This window comes from Tupaia chinensis, unplaced genomic scaffold (assembly GCF_000334495.1).
Source record: "Tupaia chinensis unplaced genomic scaffold, TupChi_1.0 Scaffold000023_1, whole genome shotgun sequence".
NCBI lineage: Eukaryota > Metazoa > Chordata > Mammalia > Scandentia > Tupaiidae > Tupaia > Tupaia belangeri.
In genome coordinates, this window is record NW_006159453.1 from 2327841 (window position 1) to 2347611 (window position 19771).

A 19771-nucleotide genomic window follows, 5' to 3' on the forward strand; every position below is an offset into this window, starting at 1 on the left:
GGGAAAGAGAGAAAGTGAAAGCCACATAAAGCTTTTAGCAGAAAAACAACAACTGGAGGATAGATTTGAAGGGAAGAAAGCACATTAAGAGCAGGAGACCAAAAAAAAGAAACCAACCATCTAGTCCACTGTTCTTTCTACTGTATCAACCTATCTAAGGAAATGGGAAGAACTTACTTAAATTACCCTTTCTAAAGGACTACAGAACCTTCATGAATTTTGGTATTTAAGCCTCAATGTGGCTGTCCTACTTACCAGCTGATAATGACATTTTTGAGCACACAATCTTATCTAGCAAACCTTAGTACCCTCATCCATAGAAAAGGGGTAATAACAGTACCCATGCTGGGGCCACACAGTGATGCAGCACTAGCACAACACTCTGCAAGGCCAACCTACATGGGAAAGTTCCAGATTTGCATCTGGAGACCTTCCTGAATGTGTCAGGCATGCACCCATAATCTGGGACTAGCTAAACCAGGGGGTGGGTTCTGGTCCTTTGGGGATGCCCCTTTCTCTTTCTCTCTTACTCATGGAAGAAATGTCCAAAAATAAAAAACAAGTACTCATGCCACTGAGGTACTATGAGGATTAAATGATATTACACACACACAGTGCAAAGCTTTATACACATTATGTGGTATAGTATACATGACAGTGGTAATTCTTATTGTTGTAGTTACCATTATTAACATTATTTCTCTAGAAATTTTGCTCTTGCTAGTTCCTTTGCTCGACATGTTCTTCCCTTATGACTTAAAGACCTAGCTCAATTGTCAGTCTCTTCTGATGTCCTATCTCACTTAGCATTCTTCCCATTCTTTTCAGAGTACTTATCTACTATAAAATTAGTCTGTTTTTTTTTTTTTGTTTGCCTCCTGCCTCCTCCCACTAGAATACATGCTCCATCTGTCCAGGAGTTCCCTGTTTGTATGATTTACCATGGTATACTCAGGCTCTAGTTATAAATGGGCCTGGAACATTTGTTGAATAAATGAAATCATTACTAACATTATAGTATCCAGCAATAGGAAAAAAAGCAAAAGTTTAGAAGTAATGACAGAATGAAGCCAAAGACAGGATCAGCTATCTCACTATCAGTTGTGATACTACTTTATTCTAGAAGCCAAAACCAAGGCTTGGGAGAAAAGTTGGTTTTCTAGCAAATCTCAGTTGCTACAGTCAATTACAATCTTTCCTAATGAGTGTCGATTTCAACTAGCTTCAAATTCCACAATGTCACAGGAAAGGTACCAGAATGGGCATTAAAATAGTTTGTTTGGAATCAGCAGGTGTGGTGGTTAAGACACTAGACACTCCCACATGGCTAACCAGAGTTCAAGCCCAGGACCTGGTGGCTTGCTTTCTCACTTTGTCTCTCTCTTGTCAAATTAAAAAGCAAATGAATGAATAAATAAAATAATTTTTTAAAAAAGGTATGTTCAATTTGATAGTACTTTTTTAAAATTCTGAGACAAATTCTAACAACTCCAGTATTAGGATGCATCTTACAGTTGTCATATAGCATCAAAACTTATAGAATAGGTGTCAGTGACTTGAAGAAAATCACAGGAACATTCATTTAACCTCTAAGAGTATAATGTAGGAATGGGGGAGGCAATGATGCAATCAAATGTAGACTAGCTCCAAATAACTGCACTCTTCTTAACAGCCATTAACAATGACTTTTATTTTTTAATAAATTTTTCAAAGAAATTCTATATTAATAATGTATACAGAACAATATTGTGAAGGAAAAATAAGACATTAATTAGTCTAAGTACAAAAAGTGATTCAGAAAGGACAGACCTGAAATATTAATCTCCCTTTTAATGTATGTACAATTATTTGTCTAATTTAGGTCTAAAAGAACACCTTTAATAAGTATAAAATGAAAATGTTCTACGTGATAAGAAAGCACTGTCAGGTCAGCAGGTGTCATAGCGGTTAAGGTGCTAGACTCTCATGTGGCTGACTGCAGTTTGAGTCCCAGAACTGGGGGCTTTCAAATTACACCAGGCACATATGTGTGTATGTCTAAAATCCCAGGAGGAGAATGGAAGAGAAGGGATTGTGGTATGGCCATTCCCCTCAGAAGGCTGGGAGTGGGTGTGATTTCTCACTTTCTCTCTCACTGTCTTTCTCTGCTGATGGTTAACAAGCACTATGGCAAAAACACTAACAACAACAAAAAACCAAAAAACCAAAAAACAAAAACAACAACAAAAAAACCCCCACTGTCACAGTATAATTGGTAGCATTTTTGAGGAGTACATAGAATGATGCATGTTATAAACCAGTGGTGTTTAGATATAATGAAATAATTCAAGAACCCGTTTATAGTCATTTCATTACTAAACATTTTCAGGTGTTTGTATATTTTGTTGTATATGTGATTAATACTGAAAACTTTGTAGTACACAACAGTTTAACTGTTTCAAGAAGGCATTCAAATGAATAACTAAGTTAAGTAAAAATTTACTTTTCTCAGTGGTACTAGCCATGTGTGACAGTACAGAAAGAGTCCCATGATCACAGGAAATTCTATTAACCAGCACTGACAGAAAGGAAGCCTGAAATCTAAAGATCTGGATTTATGTCCTGTCATAAACCACACTAGTCCTCAGTTTCTCAACCTATAAAACAAAGGGGTTGAGTCAGATGAGCTTTATCTTCCAGCTACAATATTCTATGGTTTCCCTTCGAGTTCCATACTTCAGAGCTTTCCTTTGAATAAGCATGAGCTGGCAGTTAGTAGAACAGATTCTGGGTAACTTAGAAATCACCAGAAAGAAAATATACGTATTAAGAAAATGCTGTAATGTACAAGCCATGCGCATGATGACTAAGTAAGATTAATGTGCTATGTACCATTACTCATTTATTATGTACCTACTGTGCTTACAAAACTCAAAATATTTTTTTTGGGGGGGCGAGGGTTTGCCATAGGGCGCGTGGGCTCACCAGACAGACAGACAGAGACAGAGAGACAGAAAGCGAGAAATCACTACCCAGGGGGGATGGCCATGCCATCCATCTCCTCCATTCTCCTCTCGGGATCTTGGGTATGCACGTACATGCACCCAGCGTGAGTTTTAAGCCACCAGGTCCAGGACGCGAACCGCAGTCGACTACATGGGAGTCCAGCGACATAGCCATTATGCTAACTGCTGGTACCTAAAATATGTTGATACTAGGGCTCCCAGTCACTACAGAACACCTTTTTAAACAGTAAAACTTCCTAGAGGTAGAGAGCAGAAAAGAACATTCACATCAAAAGGTGAAAACTACTACTAAAAACAGAAACAAGTACAGACTTTGAGGATTAGAGGAAAACTCTGAAAAGTCCATAATATACTTAAAAAGTTAATTTAAGGGCACCAGCAAGTGGCATGGTAGTTAAGGCACTGGACACAGCTGACCATTGTTCAAGTTCAGGACCTGATGACTTGTTTTCTCATTTTCCCTTTCTCTCTCTGGTCAGCTTTAAAAAAATAATAATGATAATAAATAAAATTAAATAATTTCTTTAAAAGTTAATTCAAATGTCCATATGAGGACCTACACAAGGATCTAGGCTTCTTTTTTAAAATTTTAAGTCATTTTTGTTTTCTGATAATAACATATCCAACCTACTGCTTTAAACATAGCAATAGCCTCCTTAACTATACCTCCAGCTTCTGTCTTGCTGGGCTATGGTCTATTTGCAGTATAGTAGTCAGTGCTGTTCTGTTAAAGCTAAGTTACCATGTCATAGACAAAAGGTCAAAACTAGTATCTTCTGGATCAGCACTAAAGCCAGGAAAGGCAAAGATGGAAAAGAATATGTAGCTACCTTTTAGGGGAAAATTCAGTTAACTGAAACAGTTTTACTTAATAAGTATTTATTCAATGCTTCCTGTGTCCCAATACTATGCTAAAGCAGAAATGAAGGTATACATTTGGTATACAAATCTGATATTGTTTGACTCTGTCCTCAACCCAAGGTTTGAGTTATAGGCAAACACTTCATAACGAACACTGAGATGATGGTACTTTCTCTTCTTTCTAACCTTAATTTTTTAGAGTAAATGCACTCATCAGAGAGATAGAGAGAGGGAAAGTGAGAAATGACCCCCCCCCCCAGCAGATGGACACACAATCCCTTTCCCTCCACTCTTCTCCTGGGATTTTGGGCATACATGTAGACATACCAGACATGATTTTCAAGCTGCCACGTCTAGGAATTGAACCATGGTTAGCCATGTGGGGGTCTAGAACCTTAACCACTATGCAATCTGCTAATTTAGTCAGAAAGCGTTAGCTTGCTACGTGAGATGGGATGTGGGAATGAATACAGCCAAGTTCCTTGTCCTCCTACTCTCCTTCCTTTGGGATTATGGCATGCACACATACACAAACCCAGCGTGTTTCTCAAGCTGCCAGATCTAGGACTTGAACCACATAGCTGGCTATGTTGGATCTAGCCACCTTAATCACCAAACCACTGTGGGCTGGCCAGATATTATTACTGGTACAAACACTTCATTTATTCTTAGTGAATTCTGCTTTTGAATACTAAGTAAAGATCTCTCCAGGATCAACCTCTAGATGCAAGCTTAATGTAATATGGTGAACAGAGATAAGAACTTGTTTAGTAAAAGAGAAATTCCAGTTTGGGCCACTGACAAGTTTTTCTTAGGGAGAGTTGCTAATATTTTTATACTACAAGAACTTCATCTGTAAAGTGACAAGAACAGACTGTGACCTTCCTGTAATGCCAACCAATCCTAAATCTAGGTTGTACAAAGCTTTACCGATTTGTAAAATGCTACTCAAGAAACACACAACTCACCTGAGGATCAATTTTTTTTTTTTTAAGCAATTGAAAACACTTAATTGTTGCCTGCACATCTTTGGAACTGACACATACCTGGAAGCTTAATAGTCTGCTCATACTTTTTTAAAGAGCCATCAGCCTGAAGCCGGTCACGCAGGGGAGAAAAAGACATTGGCTCATCCATGTGAATCCCTAAAGACGCTTCCATCACAAAACCGGGATGCCAAAATGCCAGCTAAGAGGTCATGTCGACAGGAGCAAAGCAGCTGTAAAATGAGAACACTAGAGAAGGTGAGTTGAAATTGCTCAGTGAACCAAGTACTAAAAATGCTACTCCCAAAGGAACAAACATTTAAAAACACACCAAGTGTACAATTCCAAACCCAAGGAAAACTGCGACCACTTCTAAGGAATTCCAATTGCTTTACTTTCACCTCCCAAGAAGAGGAGGAGACTGAAGGGGAGCTTGTCAGTGGGGGAGCTTCGACAGCCCCAGGCAGCGGCGGGAAGGGGTGAGACGGCCTGGGATCGGGGCGGCAGTGGGGACCAGGACAGCTGGGGACGACGGAGAGAGGGCTGGGCCGCGGAGGGCTGTTTGTCCCGAGAGGAATCTCCACCAATAAAGAGAGCGCCAGGAGGCCCATCCAATGCCCCACCCAAATTGTGTACAGAACCGACACTAGAGTGGCCACGAGCGCGGGACGGATGAAGAGAAGGGGAATGAATGGGAAGTAGTCAGGGGGCCAAGAGCGAAGGCCGCGAGCTCCGCGGAAAGGTACTTCCTTCCCCTTGACCGGATTACGAAGAGGGTGCTTAATGCGCAGGCGCGCCACTTTCCCGCCGCGGGTCGGAGGGATCCGGAGCGGGCGGAGGAGACTACACTGACAAAAACGAAATCACGATCCAGAACTCGTTTCTAACCCCTTACGATCCCGCGCCATGGAACAACGTGTCGGAAACTCACGGTTTAAGGGAGTACGACTTCCGTGGCGCCCCAGATGCCTGGGTCGCCGCCTCCAAGGGCTCCCCACCTAGCGAATCGGCCAAGTGCGCCTGCGCAACACTTCCCGCCGCGGGCCACCCAGCCGCACATGCGCACTACAAAGCCCTCGGTGAGGCGGTCTTCTCTGCAGGACGCGTGCGCGAGAAATTGGATTCCTGCCTTGGGCGGTGGGTGGCTGAAAGAGTGAGAACTAAGAGAAAGTCCGTAGTCAGTCCTTTACTCAAAAATTAGGGCGGACCACACGGTTAAGAACCAACACTGGGGGAAAATAAGCCCAACGCTTTTCAGGATGGTAGATAATTCAGAGAGAGCAAAGCCTCAGGTCCTGAAGTTGTGATGATTGGCCACGTGCGATTGGCCACCCTAGTCATTGGGCACTCGCTTGGGTTTCTAGGGACCAGAATTACAGCGGTGAACAAACACAAATGACATCCACTTATGAAGCTAAATATTTTGAAGTGCTACTAAAAAGAAAATGGAAAGATGCTATAGTGACTAGGAATGAGGCACCTCGTTGAGATGGCTGGGAAGGCCCCTGAGAGGAACTCTGATAAGGACCGAACAAGAGAACAAGTGCAGAGAGAGAGGAATGCGCTTGGTCTGCTTGTGCAGGGTCGGTGCTGGGAGCAGGAACAGGGTGGGTGAATCCTAATGAGGGAGGGCTAGAATAGTCTGAGATGAGGGTGGGGAGTTAGGCAGAAACCAAGTCAAGTTTGAAAGCCAGGGTGAGAAGAATGGCTTTTATTCTAAGTACAATGGGAAGCCCTTTGAAAGCTTGGAAGGAGAAGAATGATAGGATCTGACTTATCCCTATCGTGAGGAAAATGGATTGTAGTGGGGCAAGAGTGGAGCAGAGGGGCTGGCTCTGTGACCTGGTAGTTAAAGCAGTCCAATTCCTGTTGGTTCAAGTCCCAGACATACAGTTTTGAGAAACACTCTGGGCTCCTGTGTGTCAACCCAAAATCCTGACAGGAGGGAGAAATGGAGAAGGGACTGCAGTGTTACTGTTCCCCTTCACTCTCTTTCTCTGTCTTTCTCTGGCCAGAGCATGTGCCCTCTAGCATAAAAGAAAAAAGAAGAGTGGAACAGAGAAAATAGCAGGCTACTTCATATTTAAGAGAAACAGTGGTGGTTCTGACATGAATGATGGCAGAAGAAATAAAGGGGAGAAGACAATGGAATTTGGTGACTGGCTGTGGAAGATGAGAAGAACAGTGTAAATGGTGAATCTTAGTTTTTAGGGTGAGTACATGAATGGCAGTGCCCTATAAAAATTAAGGATGAAGTAGCAGTTTTTGGTTGGGTGAGGGGTTGGGGGAGAGTAAATCAAGAGTTCCATGCTCAGTCAAAATGGCATGAGCTACTAAGATCTCACGCTATGCAGGCTAAGGTCACACGGGGAGGCCCTGGTTCGATTCCCAGTCCAACCTAAAGGCTAGACAGGGTCACATGAGCCTGTGATTCCAGCAATTTTGGGAGGCTGAGGTAGGAAAATCACAAATCTGGAGCTTGCTTGGTGTAGTGCTGATGGAGTCAAGATGGTTTAGTCTGGCTCCCTCACCTCCTATCTTATGTTCAAAGGTCACAGGGTAAACAATTTATGTTAATAGTTGCACTGTGCTTGCACACTTGTTATGCAATTATAATTTTGCTGTCTTACACCATTGAATGTAGCGGGCATGTGTGTGTGTGTGTGTGTGTGTGAGAGAGAGAGAGAGACAGTTTGGTTTTGGCAATGAGCCACTTTTGTCTGTAGCCCCTTTAAGAGAATGTAGCATTTGGTCAGCTAGCACTGCCCAGCTAGCTAGCCATGTTTAGCTCAGCCTTGGTTCCGCCAGCTCATTCCTGATGGTCTTGCTGGGCTTGGCCTTGGCTCGCTCAGCTCAGCTCAGCTCAGCTCCAAACGCTGTGAGCTCCTAGAGGGAGGAGATGGCTCTGTGAGCTTTCTTTTTGCTCATTACAAACTCTAAGAGAGGAAGTACTTGTGAACCCTGCTATGGTCTTTGCAAGCAACTAAGAGTGCTGTGAGTGCCCACTAAACTCAGTCAATAAACAATATATCAGTGCCTCATGTCTTTTTCCAACTCTGCATCTCTGTTCAACCTACCCTTCAGAGGAGGAAAGAACCTTGCAAAACACCTGAGAAACATAGTCTTTAAAAAGAACCTGGCATGTTGATGCCAAGTTGATGCATGCTGTAGTCACAGCTGAGACAAGAGGACTGCAACATGGCAAAATGCTGTACTTAAAAAAAAAACAAAAAAAACAAAAAAAAAAACTGGGCAGTGCTTATAGTTTACCTGCTAAATTGCCCTTCTCTGTTGGCCCTGGCCCAGAAGCAGGTGGACAGGGAACTTCCATCAGTAACAAATAGGCACCCTGGTGCTTTGGTGCTACATAAGACACCTCCCTGGACTTTTGCATGGTTCTGGAAAGGGTCGGAAGGAATGCAGAGAATGAATTTCCACCTTAGTAGAATGTTGGCTCAGAGGTAAATGAAATTTGATTCAGATAAAGAAATATGTGTAGTTTTTTTGAGCAGCAGAATTGAAAATTAAACTTGCCTGGCAAGTGGTAGTAGATGAGAAGAGATGTTTCATTCTAGTCTTTATGTCTCAGAGCCTGTGCATTTCCATTGAAAGAGGGAGAGAGTTGGAGGTACAATTAGCTAATCTCTTCCTGAGCTGGGCCCTGGTTTCATACAGCAGGAAGTCCTCTTCTGTTTATTCAGTTTTATTTTTTTAATCCCTACCTTGTCCTGAAGCAGTTGTCAGCAAAATGTTTCTCACCTCTGTACCCTGTGACACACCATACTCTTCAAATCTTTTATTCCAGATTGCTAAGAAAAAATTTTCATTTGACAAATAAAGACTAATTTACAGCTGTCTCCAAGGAGGCTGTGAATTCTACAGTTTCACAGTCACACAGTTGGTAAAGAAATACACTGTATTGGGAAAAGTTATTAGCTAAGGGTTAGCGAGAGAAGCGATGGAGCTATTGCTGTCAGTGAAATGATTGGTCTGTGCAGTGGCAAAGGGATCCTGCCCTCCTATTGTTCTTTCTTACAGGAAATACATGAGGACAATCTTATTCCAGGAGTTCCAACTACTTGGGTGCCTGTTACTTGGCATTTCAATCCAAGCAATTTTAAACGTTCTCTGTAAAAACCAGATGCCCAGCAATTGGAGATCTTGAAGCTTTTGGAAATTTGAGTCGGATACAGTCTTTCATTCTGGGAGAAATGGAGAGTCTCTGGGCTCTTGTATCATCAACTCAGAAGAAGTTCTTAGAACAACATTCAAATCATTCTTCTCCTCTCTCTCTCTCTTTAGAGGCACCTATTAAAGGATGAAAGATAAAGAAAGAAAGGAAGGAAGGAAGGAACTAAGGAAGGAAGGAAAGAAATTAGAGTACAGAAAAAATTACTGAAAGTCTCATCCCATTCTCTCATTTTTAACTTTCACTGTTGTATCCTGTTTGTCTGGGTGATGTATTGAGATTTTAGTCTGCCTTTTTCTGACTTAAGATAAGAGTCAATAGGTGTCAAAGTTATGGTCCACAAAGGGTCATTAACTTGGCACTTGCATCCAGACACTTCTGTCATGTGAGAAAACACCCTAGAGACTGTTTCTCTGGGATCAACAGTGGGAGACATGAACAAATAAGAGCAGATATTCCCTGTATACAGATATGGCTTACATAGAGAGCGAGGCAGCTGGGGACACCACTTTCTTTGTGGCCTATTGCCCTTCTAATAGCCTGATTTTCCTCGTTGTTGGTTGTTTGTGTTTGTGTTTTGTTTTTTAAGAATTATTTTATTTTATTTTATTTATTCATTTATTTTTTTAATTGAACCAGAGGGAGACAGAGAGAGAGAGAGAGAGAGAGAGAAAGCAAGCCACCAGGTCCAGGACTTGAACCGTGGTCAGCCATGTGGGAGTGTGCAGCACCTTATCCACCACACCACCTACTGGTCCTGATGTTTTGTTTTGTTTTGTTTTTTAAAAAAACCTGCTGGATAACCAAAAGGAAGTAGGATTAAAGAATTCTATCCCCATCCCTTCTCAGGGTCATCTGGAATTGAGGCAGGTAGGTAATTTTTTTCCTATTGTTTTGTAACATAGTTTGAAGACATACAAATTTTGGGATTAGGTTAAAAACATTTTTTTTTAAATGAAGCCAATCTGTTTAGTATATCTTACTGTCAATCTACTCATCTACGCTTTTTTGTGACAATTGTGAATGGTTGTAACACAGTTTTAAAAATTAAAAGCATAAAGAATGGGAAGCTCTGTAAGTAATATCTGGAAATTTGCTAAGGGAGAAAAAAGTATTTAAAAGGTGAAATAAACATCCTGTACTTAAAGGTGATTGCAGAGTACAAAGGTAACAACATATTTTCCCCCTAAACAACCAAATTCTTATATATATTTTTTTAATTTAAAGGCAACACATGTGAAAGCTTGGATTCCTGTACATTCATGGGGCTCTAACATATGGTAAAATAAATAGGAGTGGGAGATCGAGGAGCACGTATTGTGATGTGTTAAGTTTCATCTCTCAGGACTGAAACTTGCTAACATCTGGCACCACTCTGAAATGGGCTAAGTTCAGTTCAGTCATTAATGGGAAAAATGCCGACTATAAGGAAGTCATAATGGGTTGACTTCCAATTGTTTATTATTTTTAAAGAAAATGATTTAAAGTTATGAAAAACCCCTTCGATTTCCAAATTCAGGGCCTTTGTGTTGGCACCCTTTTGCTGGAAAATAAATATGCTTGAGAGCACATTTTTAAAATGATGTATCAATATTATATGAAACCTTTCATTTCCATTTCAATTCCAGAATAAGAATATAATTAATCAACTTATATTTTAAACATTTAAAGACATGAATGTCCATTACTTAGGACAATTTATTAAGATACTGTTTTATACAAAATGAATGCTAGTGCTAAGGCTTAGAGCTAGTGCTTTTTCAGATTTAGAACAATCCTCAGTTTGAGGTTTTAACTACACAATTTTATCCCGATGAAGAATTTTACAGTTAGGTTGTAAATCCTGCCCCTCTTCAAAAGTGTTAAAATTTAAAATATATAGGTACAAACACAATTTACTCTGAAACTTTAGACACAGTGACCAATGTAACCCTCATGAGTTTGATGTTAGAGCATCTTAGGGGTCTGAGAACTACCAACCAAGTCTCTTATGGGCCCAGTCCAGCCTGTCTTTTACACATTGCAAACAAAAATGGATTGTACATTTTTAAATTACTGAGAAAAACTTTTGAAAGCATACTTTGTGACACCCCAAAATTGTATGAAAATCAAAGTTGTGTCCATTAATAAAGTTTGATTGGAACATAACCATGCTTGTTGATGTAGGTATTGTCTGTGGCTGCTTTACCCGACGATGGTAGAGAAGTTGCCACAGGGATGTGTGGCACGCAATGTCCAGCATTGACTATCTGACCCTTTATAGCAAAAGCTTGCTGATCTCTAGAGCACTATAATTACAGCTTGCATCATGGAATGGGCACACAAATGAAAGAAAAAGTCACTGTTGAGTGTAGAGGAGATTTTTACCGTATAAGAAGCAAGTTATTTAATATGGAGAAATAAAGGACACAAATATTCACCTTAGAATTTGTTAATTTTGATAGTTAAGAAATGTGACTTGGGCTGGCTCCATAGCCTAGTGGTTAAGGGATTCTAGATTCCACTTGTCCGACTGCAGTTGGAATTCTGGCCCCTGTTGCGTGAAAAACATGCCAAATGGGTGAACATGTGTGCCCAAAATCCCGACAGGATGCGGAAATGGAGGAGAAGGGATTTCTGAGTGCCGTGTGCCTTGGGAAGTGCTCTTTTCCTCTCTCTGTGTTTCTTTGTCTCTCACGGGAGAGCCCACATACCCTCTGTCAATTTGAAAAAATAAATAAATAGAAAGGAATTGTGACTATTGCTTTCTAGTGGTAGTTTTTTTTTCTTGACAAGGGTGTTACCGTTTATCCTCTCCATGTAAAAAGCATATTATCCTTTAAAAGGCAGAGGTGAGGAAATACTGCATGGATCTATATGCTAAAATCTTTGTTAGCAGCATGACCAGGGATGGACAGTGACTTTGATACTTAGTTTGGATGGGAGGAGAGAGGAGAAGCCAGCACTCAGTGCTGCTGTGTGAAGTGAAGGCCAAGTACACCAAGCCTTTCCTTGCTGTTGCTTGTGGAGCTGGGAATAGGCTGTGGTAAAGCAATAAATTGCCATGATTGTAATCTTTCTTAACAGTTCTTAATAGTTCAAGTCCTATGTTATCACTCACATAATCTAATACATTCTTTTCCCCCTAGCCACGCAAAAAGGACGGAGTATCACAAGTGTTTTAGTATCACAAGTGTCTGATTTAGGACTTCTAATCAGGACACCTCTTCAGAAATCTAGAACCTCCTCTGGGTATTAACTGGGATTATACCCTCACCACCTAGAAATACCCCTTGTGTTTGTCCTTCAAAAAGAGTAACCGTGATCTGGGAATCTGTTATAGGGATCTAAAGAAAATCTTTTGCCTTCTAGCAGCGCCTGAAGATGGTGAGCTGTGTGTGTTAGAAATAGATAACCACCATCTCTTCCAGCCATCACAGACCTATGACAGTGGCTGAATGTGGCAAACAAAAAATAAGAGAAGGGAAAAGAGAGGCCCAGAAATGAAAACGATTGGTGCCTTTTACCATGTGAAGTATAAAGTGTAACATCCCAAATAGACAGCAGTCATATAAAACTTTTAAAATTAAAACCAAACATGTTCTATTTTTATACCTTATAAATAGGCAACAGTTAATTATATAGACACTCACTTTCTAAATAGCAAGAAATCACATCTTCATGATCTATGCCAGGCTTTAGTATCTTAAAATTTCTGGTCATGTGAAGCACATCTGGAACTTGTCAAAGCAAGTTAGCTTTACAAGATAGTTCCTTGTAGCAAGACCTCTGGCCAATGCATTCTTTCCACCACATTTCCACTGCAGTTTACTCATGAATAGTCATCATGAATATTAAAAATGAAAGGTAAGTTCCCCTTCAACTTTACATTTTGCTTGAACAAAGTGAGCACTTTATCATAAAATTGGTCTAGCAACTAGCATTTCAAAAGTTCCTGTTTTTTTTGTTGTTTAGTAAACCTTGAGTAGACAGTTACAGAAACAAATGTGTTCATGTGATGTGCCTGCTTTCCTCTTTCATGCCATTTTGTAGTTATCATTTTACATTTGCTCTTTTTCAATATGAGGTTAGCAAGTTCTGTGAAAGAAATTTCACTTTACCACTTTGTCTGGCAAAAACTAAAAAATCAAACAAAAAAAGTATGAGGGGAGTTTGGGCTTACCTGTGGTACAGTGATTAGGCACTGCACAGTGGAAGCTGAATCCCACATGGCCAACCAGGGTGTGAGTCCTGGCCTCATCAACTTCATACAGGACTTAAGTGCTTATGCCAGGATCCTAAAAGGATACAGAATTGGAGGAAAAATAATTGTAGCACACCAGGCCCCACTGTGGGGTTCTCATTCACTCTCTCTCATGGGTCCGGGACTTAAACAACAGTTAGCCAAGTGAAAGTCCAGGACACTTCACAGGTTGAAACAACAATACTCTCAAATTGCATCTGCACAAAATCAGTTGAGGTCTAAAAGGAACAAGTTACAGTAGCAGTAACTGAAGTGAGAAGTGTGGCTGATAGGACCTGAAGTGGTCAGTTAGCAGAACCATGAAGACTGCTAATTTTACCCTACTTGAAAGCTGGGCATTGCAGTTCTGCCTTACCAGGTTCTTCTGAGAGCTAAATTAGGCAACATGTCTAAAGCTCTCAGAATAGTGCCAGGATGCAACATGCAACAAATATGAATGTCTACGCGTTAGTTTCCTGTGGCTGCCATGACAAATTGCCGCAAACTGGATGGCTTGCAACAACAGAAATGTGTTTTCTCACAGTTATGGAGACGAGAAATCTGAAATTAAGGTGTCAGCAGAGCTGCAGTCCCTCTGTAGACTCTAGAAGGAATTCTTCCTTGGCCCTTCCAGGTTCTAGAACCTCCTGGTGTTCCTAGGCAGTGCAGTGACTCTCCATTTTCTTTAGCTAGTTCACGTGGCCTTCTTTTCTCTCCCTGTCTATTCTTTGTGACTCTTAAAAGCCACTTGTTGTATTTAGGACCCATCTGGATAATCTAAAACTCTCTCATCGTGAGATCTTAAGTTTAGTTATATCTGCAATGAGCATTTTCCACATAAGGTTACATACAGGAGCTAGGACCTGGACCTATCTTTTTTGGCCACTGTTCAATCCACTAGTTTCCTTCCCCTTTTGCCTTCTCCCTTTAAAAATACACAGCACAAAGAATCTGAGTATGTTTAAAAAGGATTTTTATTATATAAATTATCTGTTTAATCTAATTGCCTGAGTTTGTAGTCAGTGCTTTGAGATGCTTAGTGCAAGAAAAGTTAGAAGCTAAGTGGTATAGAAAATGACGAGTGTGCTAGAGAAGATGTGAGTGACATCTATAAAAAGGTCAGTGATATCTAAGTCCATAATCTATTTGTGTTTACCGTAGATCAAACTCTAAAAGGACTGTCCACAAATGATTAAGGGTTTAAAGATAAATGGAGGGTTTGTTTTTGGTATACACGCACGCTATATAGGTAGATATAGCTGTAGATTTAAATATAGATATATAAATAGATATAATTTAGATTTAGATATAGATATATGAGAGAGAAAGTCATGTACTACATAAAGACAAGACATTTTAGTCAGTGATGAACTGCATATATGACAGTGGTTTCATAAGGTAATAGGCTAGAGTTTCTGTGTGTAGCAGTAGCAATGCCACCCAGGTTGGCATAAATGCAATCTATAATGTTAGCACAATAATGAAATTGCCTACAGATACATTTATCAGAACGTATTTCTCTCATTAAGCAATATTTGGCTATGTATACATATTCATCGACTTCGTGATTTTATTCATTGAAGTACTGGTTGAATGAGCGTACCTAAATTTAAAAATAGTGACTTCCATAAAGCAGTTCTTTCTACAGTTATAGTTTAGACTACGTGTAATCAAAATTATATACTAAAAAGCCAAGATGTAGAAAGTGTATTTAGGGGCTAGCAGGACGGTCATTGTGGAGGGCACAGCATATGGAAGCCATTTTGAGAGCTATCCACCATCTTAAGAGCTATCTGCCATCTTAGAAACTTTAAGTTTCTATTTCCTCACTGAGCAAACCATTTCCCAGAAATCATGTGACTGACTTCCAGAACACTAATGATTGGATCCCTCTGACTCATACATTATTTGCATTTTGGGCAACCAATTAATGCCCACCGGCCTGTATATAACTTAATCAGCACCTCATCTTGTCTCCACTCTGTGTGTCTGTGTGTCCCGCGGGTTGGGACAGGTCATGGTGGTTAAAGTGCTAGACTCCCACATGGCCAACCCTAGTTTGAGTCCCAGACCTGGTGAATGCTTTCTTTCCTACCCCTTTCTCTCTCTCTCTCTCTCTCTCTCTCTGGTGAGCACACCTGCCCTGTAGCAAATTTTAAAATAATTATCATAAATAAATTTTCAAAGTGTATTTAATGCTGAATTAAAGTAGTCACATCATTTTATTTTAGGGTTCTGTTTGGATATTTCTGTATAAGTTTAATATTGAAATGATGTCATACCTTTTTGAAATTAACAGGTCATTTTATCTCTTCATTGATGATCAAGTCATGATCAGGGAATTCCTGTAGACACTAAGTCTCCTAGTTTAACTGGTAGCCAACTGTGGTTAGGAAATTTCACAAGGTTCTGGTGTCATACTGTGCCATAACATATCTTTTTTCATCTAGGGCTGTGTTGTACCCAGTGACATTTATATGTTGGCTTTTCCTCAGGAATGAATGAAGTTGGATAAAAGACATGATTGGGAAATTAGGAATGCATTTAATATACAGGTAGAAGGTCTATAACCTCTTCCTTTTGGGTAGAGGCTTAGTTTTGTTTAAGTGGTCACCATCTCATGGCTCATGTGAAATAAACTTTTTTCTCTTAATGAAAACAAGAGAGGAGTAATTGCATATTATCAGGAGAATTCTAAGATGTTTTTACAGAGGCTGATTTGACCATGAACTCTAGCTAAAATCCAGACTAATAAAGTCTGGTTTACATTGCTTAGAAGCTAATCTTGCTACTTTAAACAAAGTACAATATATCAATAGATGGACAAATTTAGTTTCTGCAAAGTGGTGAATAGTATAAACATATACATATGTCTCAAGTCATTCAAATACATACTTTAAATATGCTGAGCTTTGTAATTATCAATTACACTTCAATAGATCTTTTCAAAAGAAAAAAGTGGACTTCATTTTATTTTTCTTATTTTTTAAAGCATTATTTATTTAATTTGATTTATCATTATTTGTTCTTAATTTGGCCAGAGAGAGACAGAGAGAGAAAGGCAAAGTGAGAAAGCAAGCCGCCAGGTCGAACTGAGGTTGACTAGCCTCAGCACCCTAACCAACCCTTAAAAAGGATTTTAACAAATCGTATCTGATGAGTGGAAGTTGAAGTGAAATCTTAACGAAATAAAATAACAGTGAACATAGCAGTCAAGTTATTAAAAACAACTTCCTCTGATTGACAAAAAAGGTTTTATGTAGACTGGCATAAATCTGGCAGCTTTCCTATCTGAAATGTTTGAGACCAGAAGTGTTTCAGATTTTTTAAAAGTTTTGATATATTTCTGTATTCATAATGAAATATCTTGGGGATGGGACACGAGTAGGTAATTTCATACAATATTTTTTGTATAGCAGCATTTTGACCACAACTTGTCACATACAGTCAGGTGTGGAATTTTCCATTGTGGAATCATTTTGGCACCCCCAAAATTTCAGATTTTAGCCCATTTCAGATTTTAGATTATGTTCAATCTGTAGTATGAAAAAGAAGATAACTGATAGTGTCTATTTATAAACCAGGCACTGTGCTTTTTAAAAAGAAATATAGTTTTTTGTATAATATTCCAATAATCTTTTTATTTTTTGAGAGGTTTTTGCTATAGGGCGCATGCACTTGCCAGACAGACAGAGAGAGACAGAGAGACAGAACGCGAGAAATCACCCCCCAGGGGGGATGGTCACGCCGCAATCGCTTCTCCTCCATTCTCCTCTCAGGATCTTGGGCACGCACGCACACGCGCCCGGCGTGAGTTTTAAGCCACCGGGTCTGGGACGCGAACCACAGTCGACTATGTGGGAGTCCAGCAACATAGCCATTACACTAACTGCTGGTTCCCAGTAAGTATTTTTAAATAATTTTTTTAATTTCAAGAAAAGCAGTTTTAGCTTTAATGAATCAAAATCAAAAAATTAAGAGAACTTTGCTTAAGACTTAAATCCAGAAAACAAGTTAGGATTCTGTTTAAATAGTAAGTACATGAACTTACTGACAGCTCAAGAGAAGACAAAAATCCTTAAATCTGGAAAACAAAGCATAGAAGGAAATCAGTAATGTTTTAGTCAAAAATCATAAGATTCTATTTCACCAATTCAGTCTCATGTACTTAATCTATCATCTGTTGTGGTCCGATCTTTCCTTTTAAATTCTGGAAGATAACATTCAACTCTAGACCTGTCCCTACCATTAAGCTAGCTATTTTCTTAGTTGTTTTTTGAACTCTTATGTCTGTGTGTCTGTATTTAGTTTTTTTGGTATAGCACTCCCTTTAGAACTTCTTGGAGAGCTAGTCTGTGTTGGTAAATTCTTTCAGGTTTTCTTTATCTGAGAATGTTCTTATCTTTTCTTCCCATCTGAAGGATAATCTTGCCAGGTGCCCTTTGTAGGTAACTTGACATTTCTCTCTTGCCAACCCTAGTATCTTTGTCTGTGGTTTTGGTCAATCCAGGCATAACGTGTCTTGGAGAAGATCTTCTTGGGTTGATTCTATCTGGGATCCTTTGTATTTCTCAAGTCTGGACTAGGTAACTTGACATTTCTCTCTTGCCAACCCTAGTATCTTTGTCTGTGGTTTTGGTCAATCCAGGCATAACGTGTCTTGGAGAAGATCTTCTTGGGTTGATTCTATCTGGGATCCTTTGTATTTCTCAAGTCTGGACCTTTGAATGCCTCTCTAGGCTTGGAAAGTTTTCTTCCAAGATTTTATGGAATAGATTATCAATGCCCTTATTATTCTCTTCAGTTTCTGGGATACCAATTATCCAGATGTTTGGACATTTAATGATGTATAGTATTTCTCGTATATTATTCTCATTGTTGGGGGGATATTTTCTCAGTCTTCATGATGGATTTTTCTAGGCCATTTTTCTACTGATGAGCTCAAGCTGAGTGGCTTGGCTTGGGCCTGCCTGTTGGTCCTGGATGGGTGAGGGGCAGAATGACATCAGCACATGTGGGCCAGAAGCTCTTACATTTATCTCTGGGAATGCAGGGTCCCATGTTGCTCCTTCTTTCTCTTCTGTCTCTGGGTTTGCAGGAACCAGCTATTGGTTCTTGAAGGCTGGTGGGCCCCTCTTCCCCTACAGTAGGCTGGGTGGGGGGGTCTCTGCTGATGAGCTCAAGCCAAGTGGTTTGTCTTGGGCCTGCCTGTTGGTCCCTCTGTCTCTGGGATTCCTTGTGATGTTTTTTCAAAAACATAATATATTTAAAGAGATTCTCCAACTTTTTTTATTGCCAAAAGGCACATGTACTCTCCAGAGAGAGAAAAAGTACCCCTCAGTGGGGTGTGGTCATGCTGCAATCTTTTTCCCTCTATTTCTCCATACCATCAGGATTTTGTGTATGTACATACACATGCCCAGTGTAATTTTTCAGCCACTGGGGCCGTTATTTGGACTGTGGTTGGCGATGTGGGATCTGGCTACCAATGCATAGTGCTTAACTATTGCGCTTCAGCGTAGGCCCTCTAATGATCTTATCATAACCTGTGTTCGACCGATTTTTGTCCCACTTAGCAATTTAGGTGTCTAGACCTTGAAACTGCCCTCCTCTACCCCAGAATGATATCTGTGAATGTTTTCAGGTTTATTTTTGAACAGTTCTTATTAGTTGTCCATGATCCCCCAGTTCCCACTTTCAGTTCCCCTCTCATAGGTCACCTTGCTTGACACCATGGCTAAAGTTGCACCTCATCCAAATAGGGTACATTGCTGCTGTTTTCTGTTTTTGTATTTTTCTATTAGAGATAGCAAGGGTTTACTATACTATACTAGACTGCCTGTGCTCAAGTATCTTTTAGAAAGTTTTAAGTTAAATAGCTCCGTGCAGTGTTAAGGTTTTTTGTCCTCCATAATACTTAGACACGAGTCCGTGGAGGGCTAAACTGAGAGAAAATACTGAGCAAGCCAGGACGAACCCATATTTTATCATTTAGATTTTGCTACTAGGTCAACCTGCCTGCCTGCCTGCCTGCCTGCCTTTTCCCCTGTGCAATAGTTGAAATCTGGTGGGGTGGAGTTCAGCTGCAGACTTGTTTTTGTTGGACCAGCACAATGTTGTTGCTTGAACGCTTGAAGGCAGAGCATGCATGCTCCAGTTCACCAGGTTCCTACTAGTCTCCAACATGATGTGCCCTCTTGTGTTATACATCTGCTACTCGGACCTCGAGTTAGCACCTCTGATTTATAGCGTTGCTTTTCAAAGTGTGCTCTGTGACCAGTAGCATTAGCATCACTGAGAACTGGTAAAAATGCAGGTTCTCGGGTTCTGCCCCAGACCTATTAATATTAAATCAGAATGCACATTTTTAAAGTACCCTATAAGATTCTATGCACATTTGAAGTTTGAGAAACCTTGCCTTACAAAATGTACTCCTTCCTTGAAGGCTCTGTAGTCTTCATTCAATAGACTTTGGACTAAATGTTTTACAGATATAACCAGACAAGTA

General features: G+C 40.1%; 1 protein-coding gene and 1 long non-coding RNA gene across 2 annotated transcripts in view; one reads left to right on the forward strand and one right to left on the reverse strand.

The window, feature by feature from the left end:
* Positions 1–5897, reverse strand: part of CDC7 (cell division cycle 7) — a 25842-nt gene extending 19945 nt beyond the window's left edge. The window contains exons 1-2 of the mRNA XM_006140158.3: positions 5784–5897; positions 4913–5085 (exon numbers count right to left, since the gene is read on the reverse strand). Coding sequence (XP_006140220.1) covers positions 4913–5027 — 115 coding nt within the window. The 5' untranslated portion in view covers positions 5028–5085; positions 5784–5897. The remainder of the gene's footprint in view (positions 1–4912; positions 5086–5783) is intronic.
* LOC106734583 (uncharacterized) overlaps positions 5857–19771 on the forward strand; it is a 29970-nt gene continuing 16055 nt past the window's right edge. The window contains exons 1-2 of the long non-coding RNA XR_001370152.1: positions 5857–5931; positions 6868–7064. This is a non-coding gene — a long non-coding RNA (uncharacterized LOC106734583). The remainder of the gene's footprint in view (positions 5932–6867; positions 7065–19771) is intronic.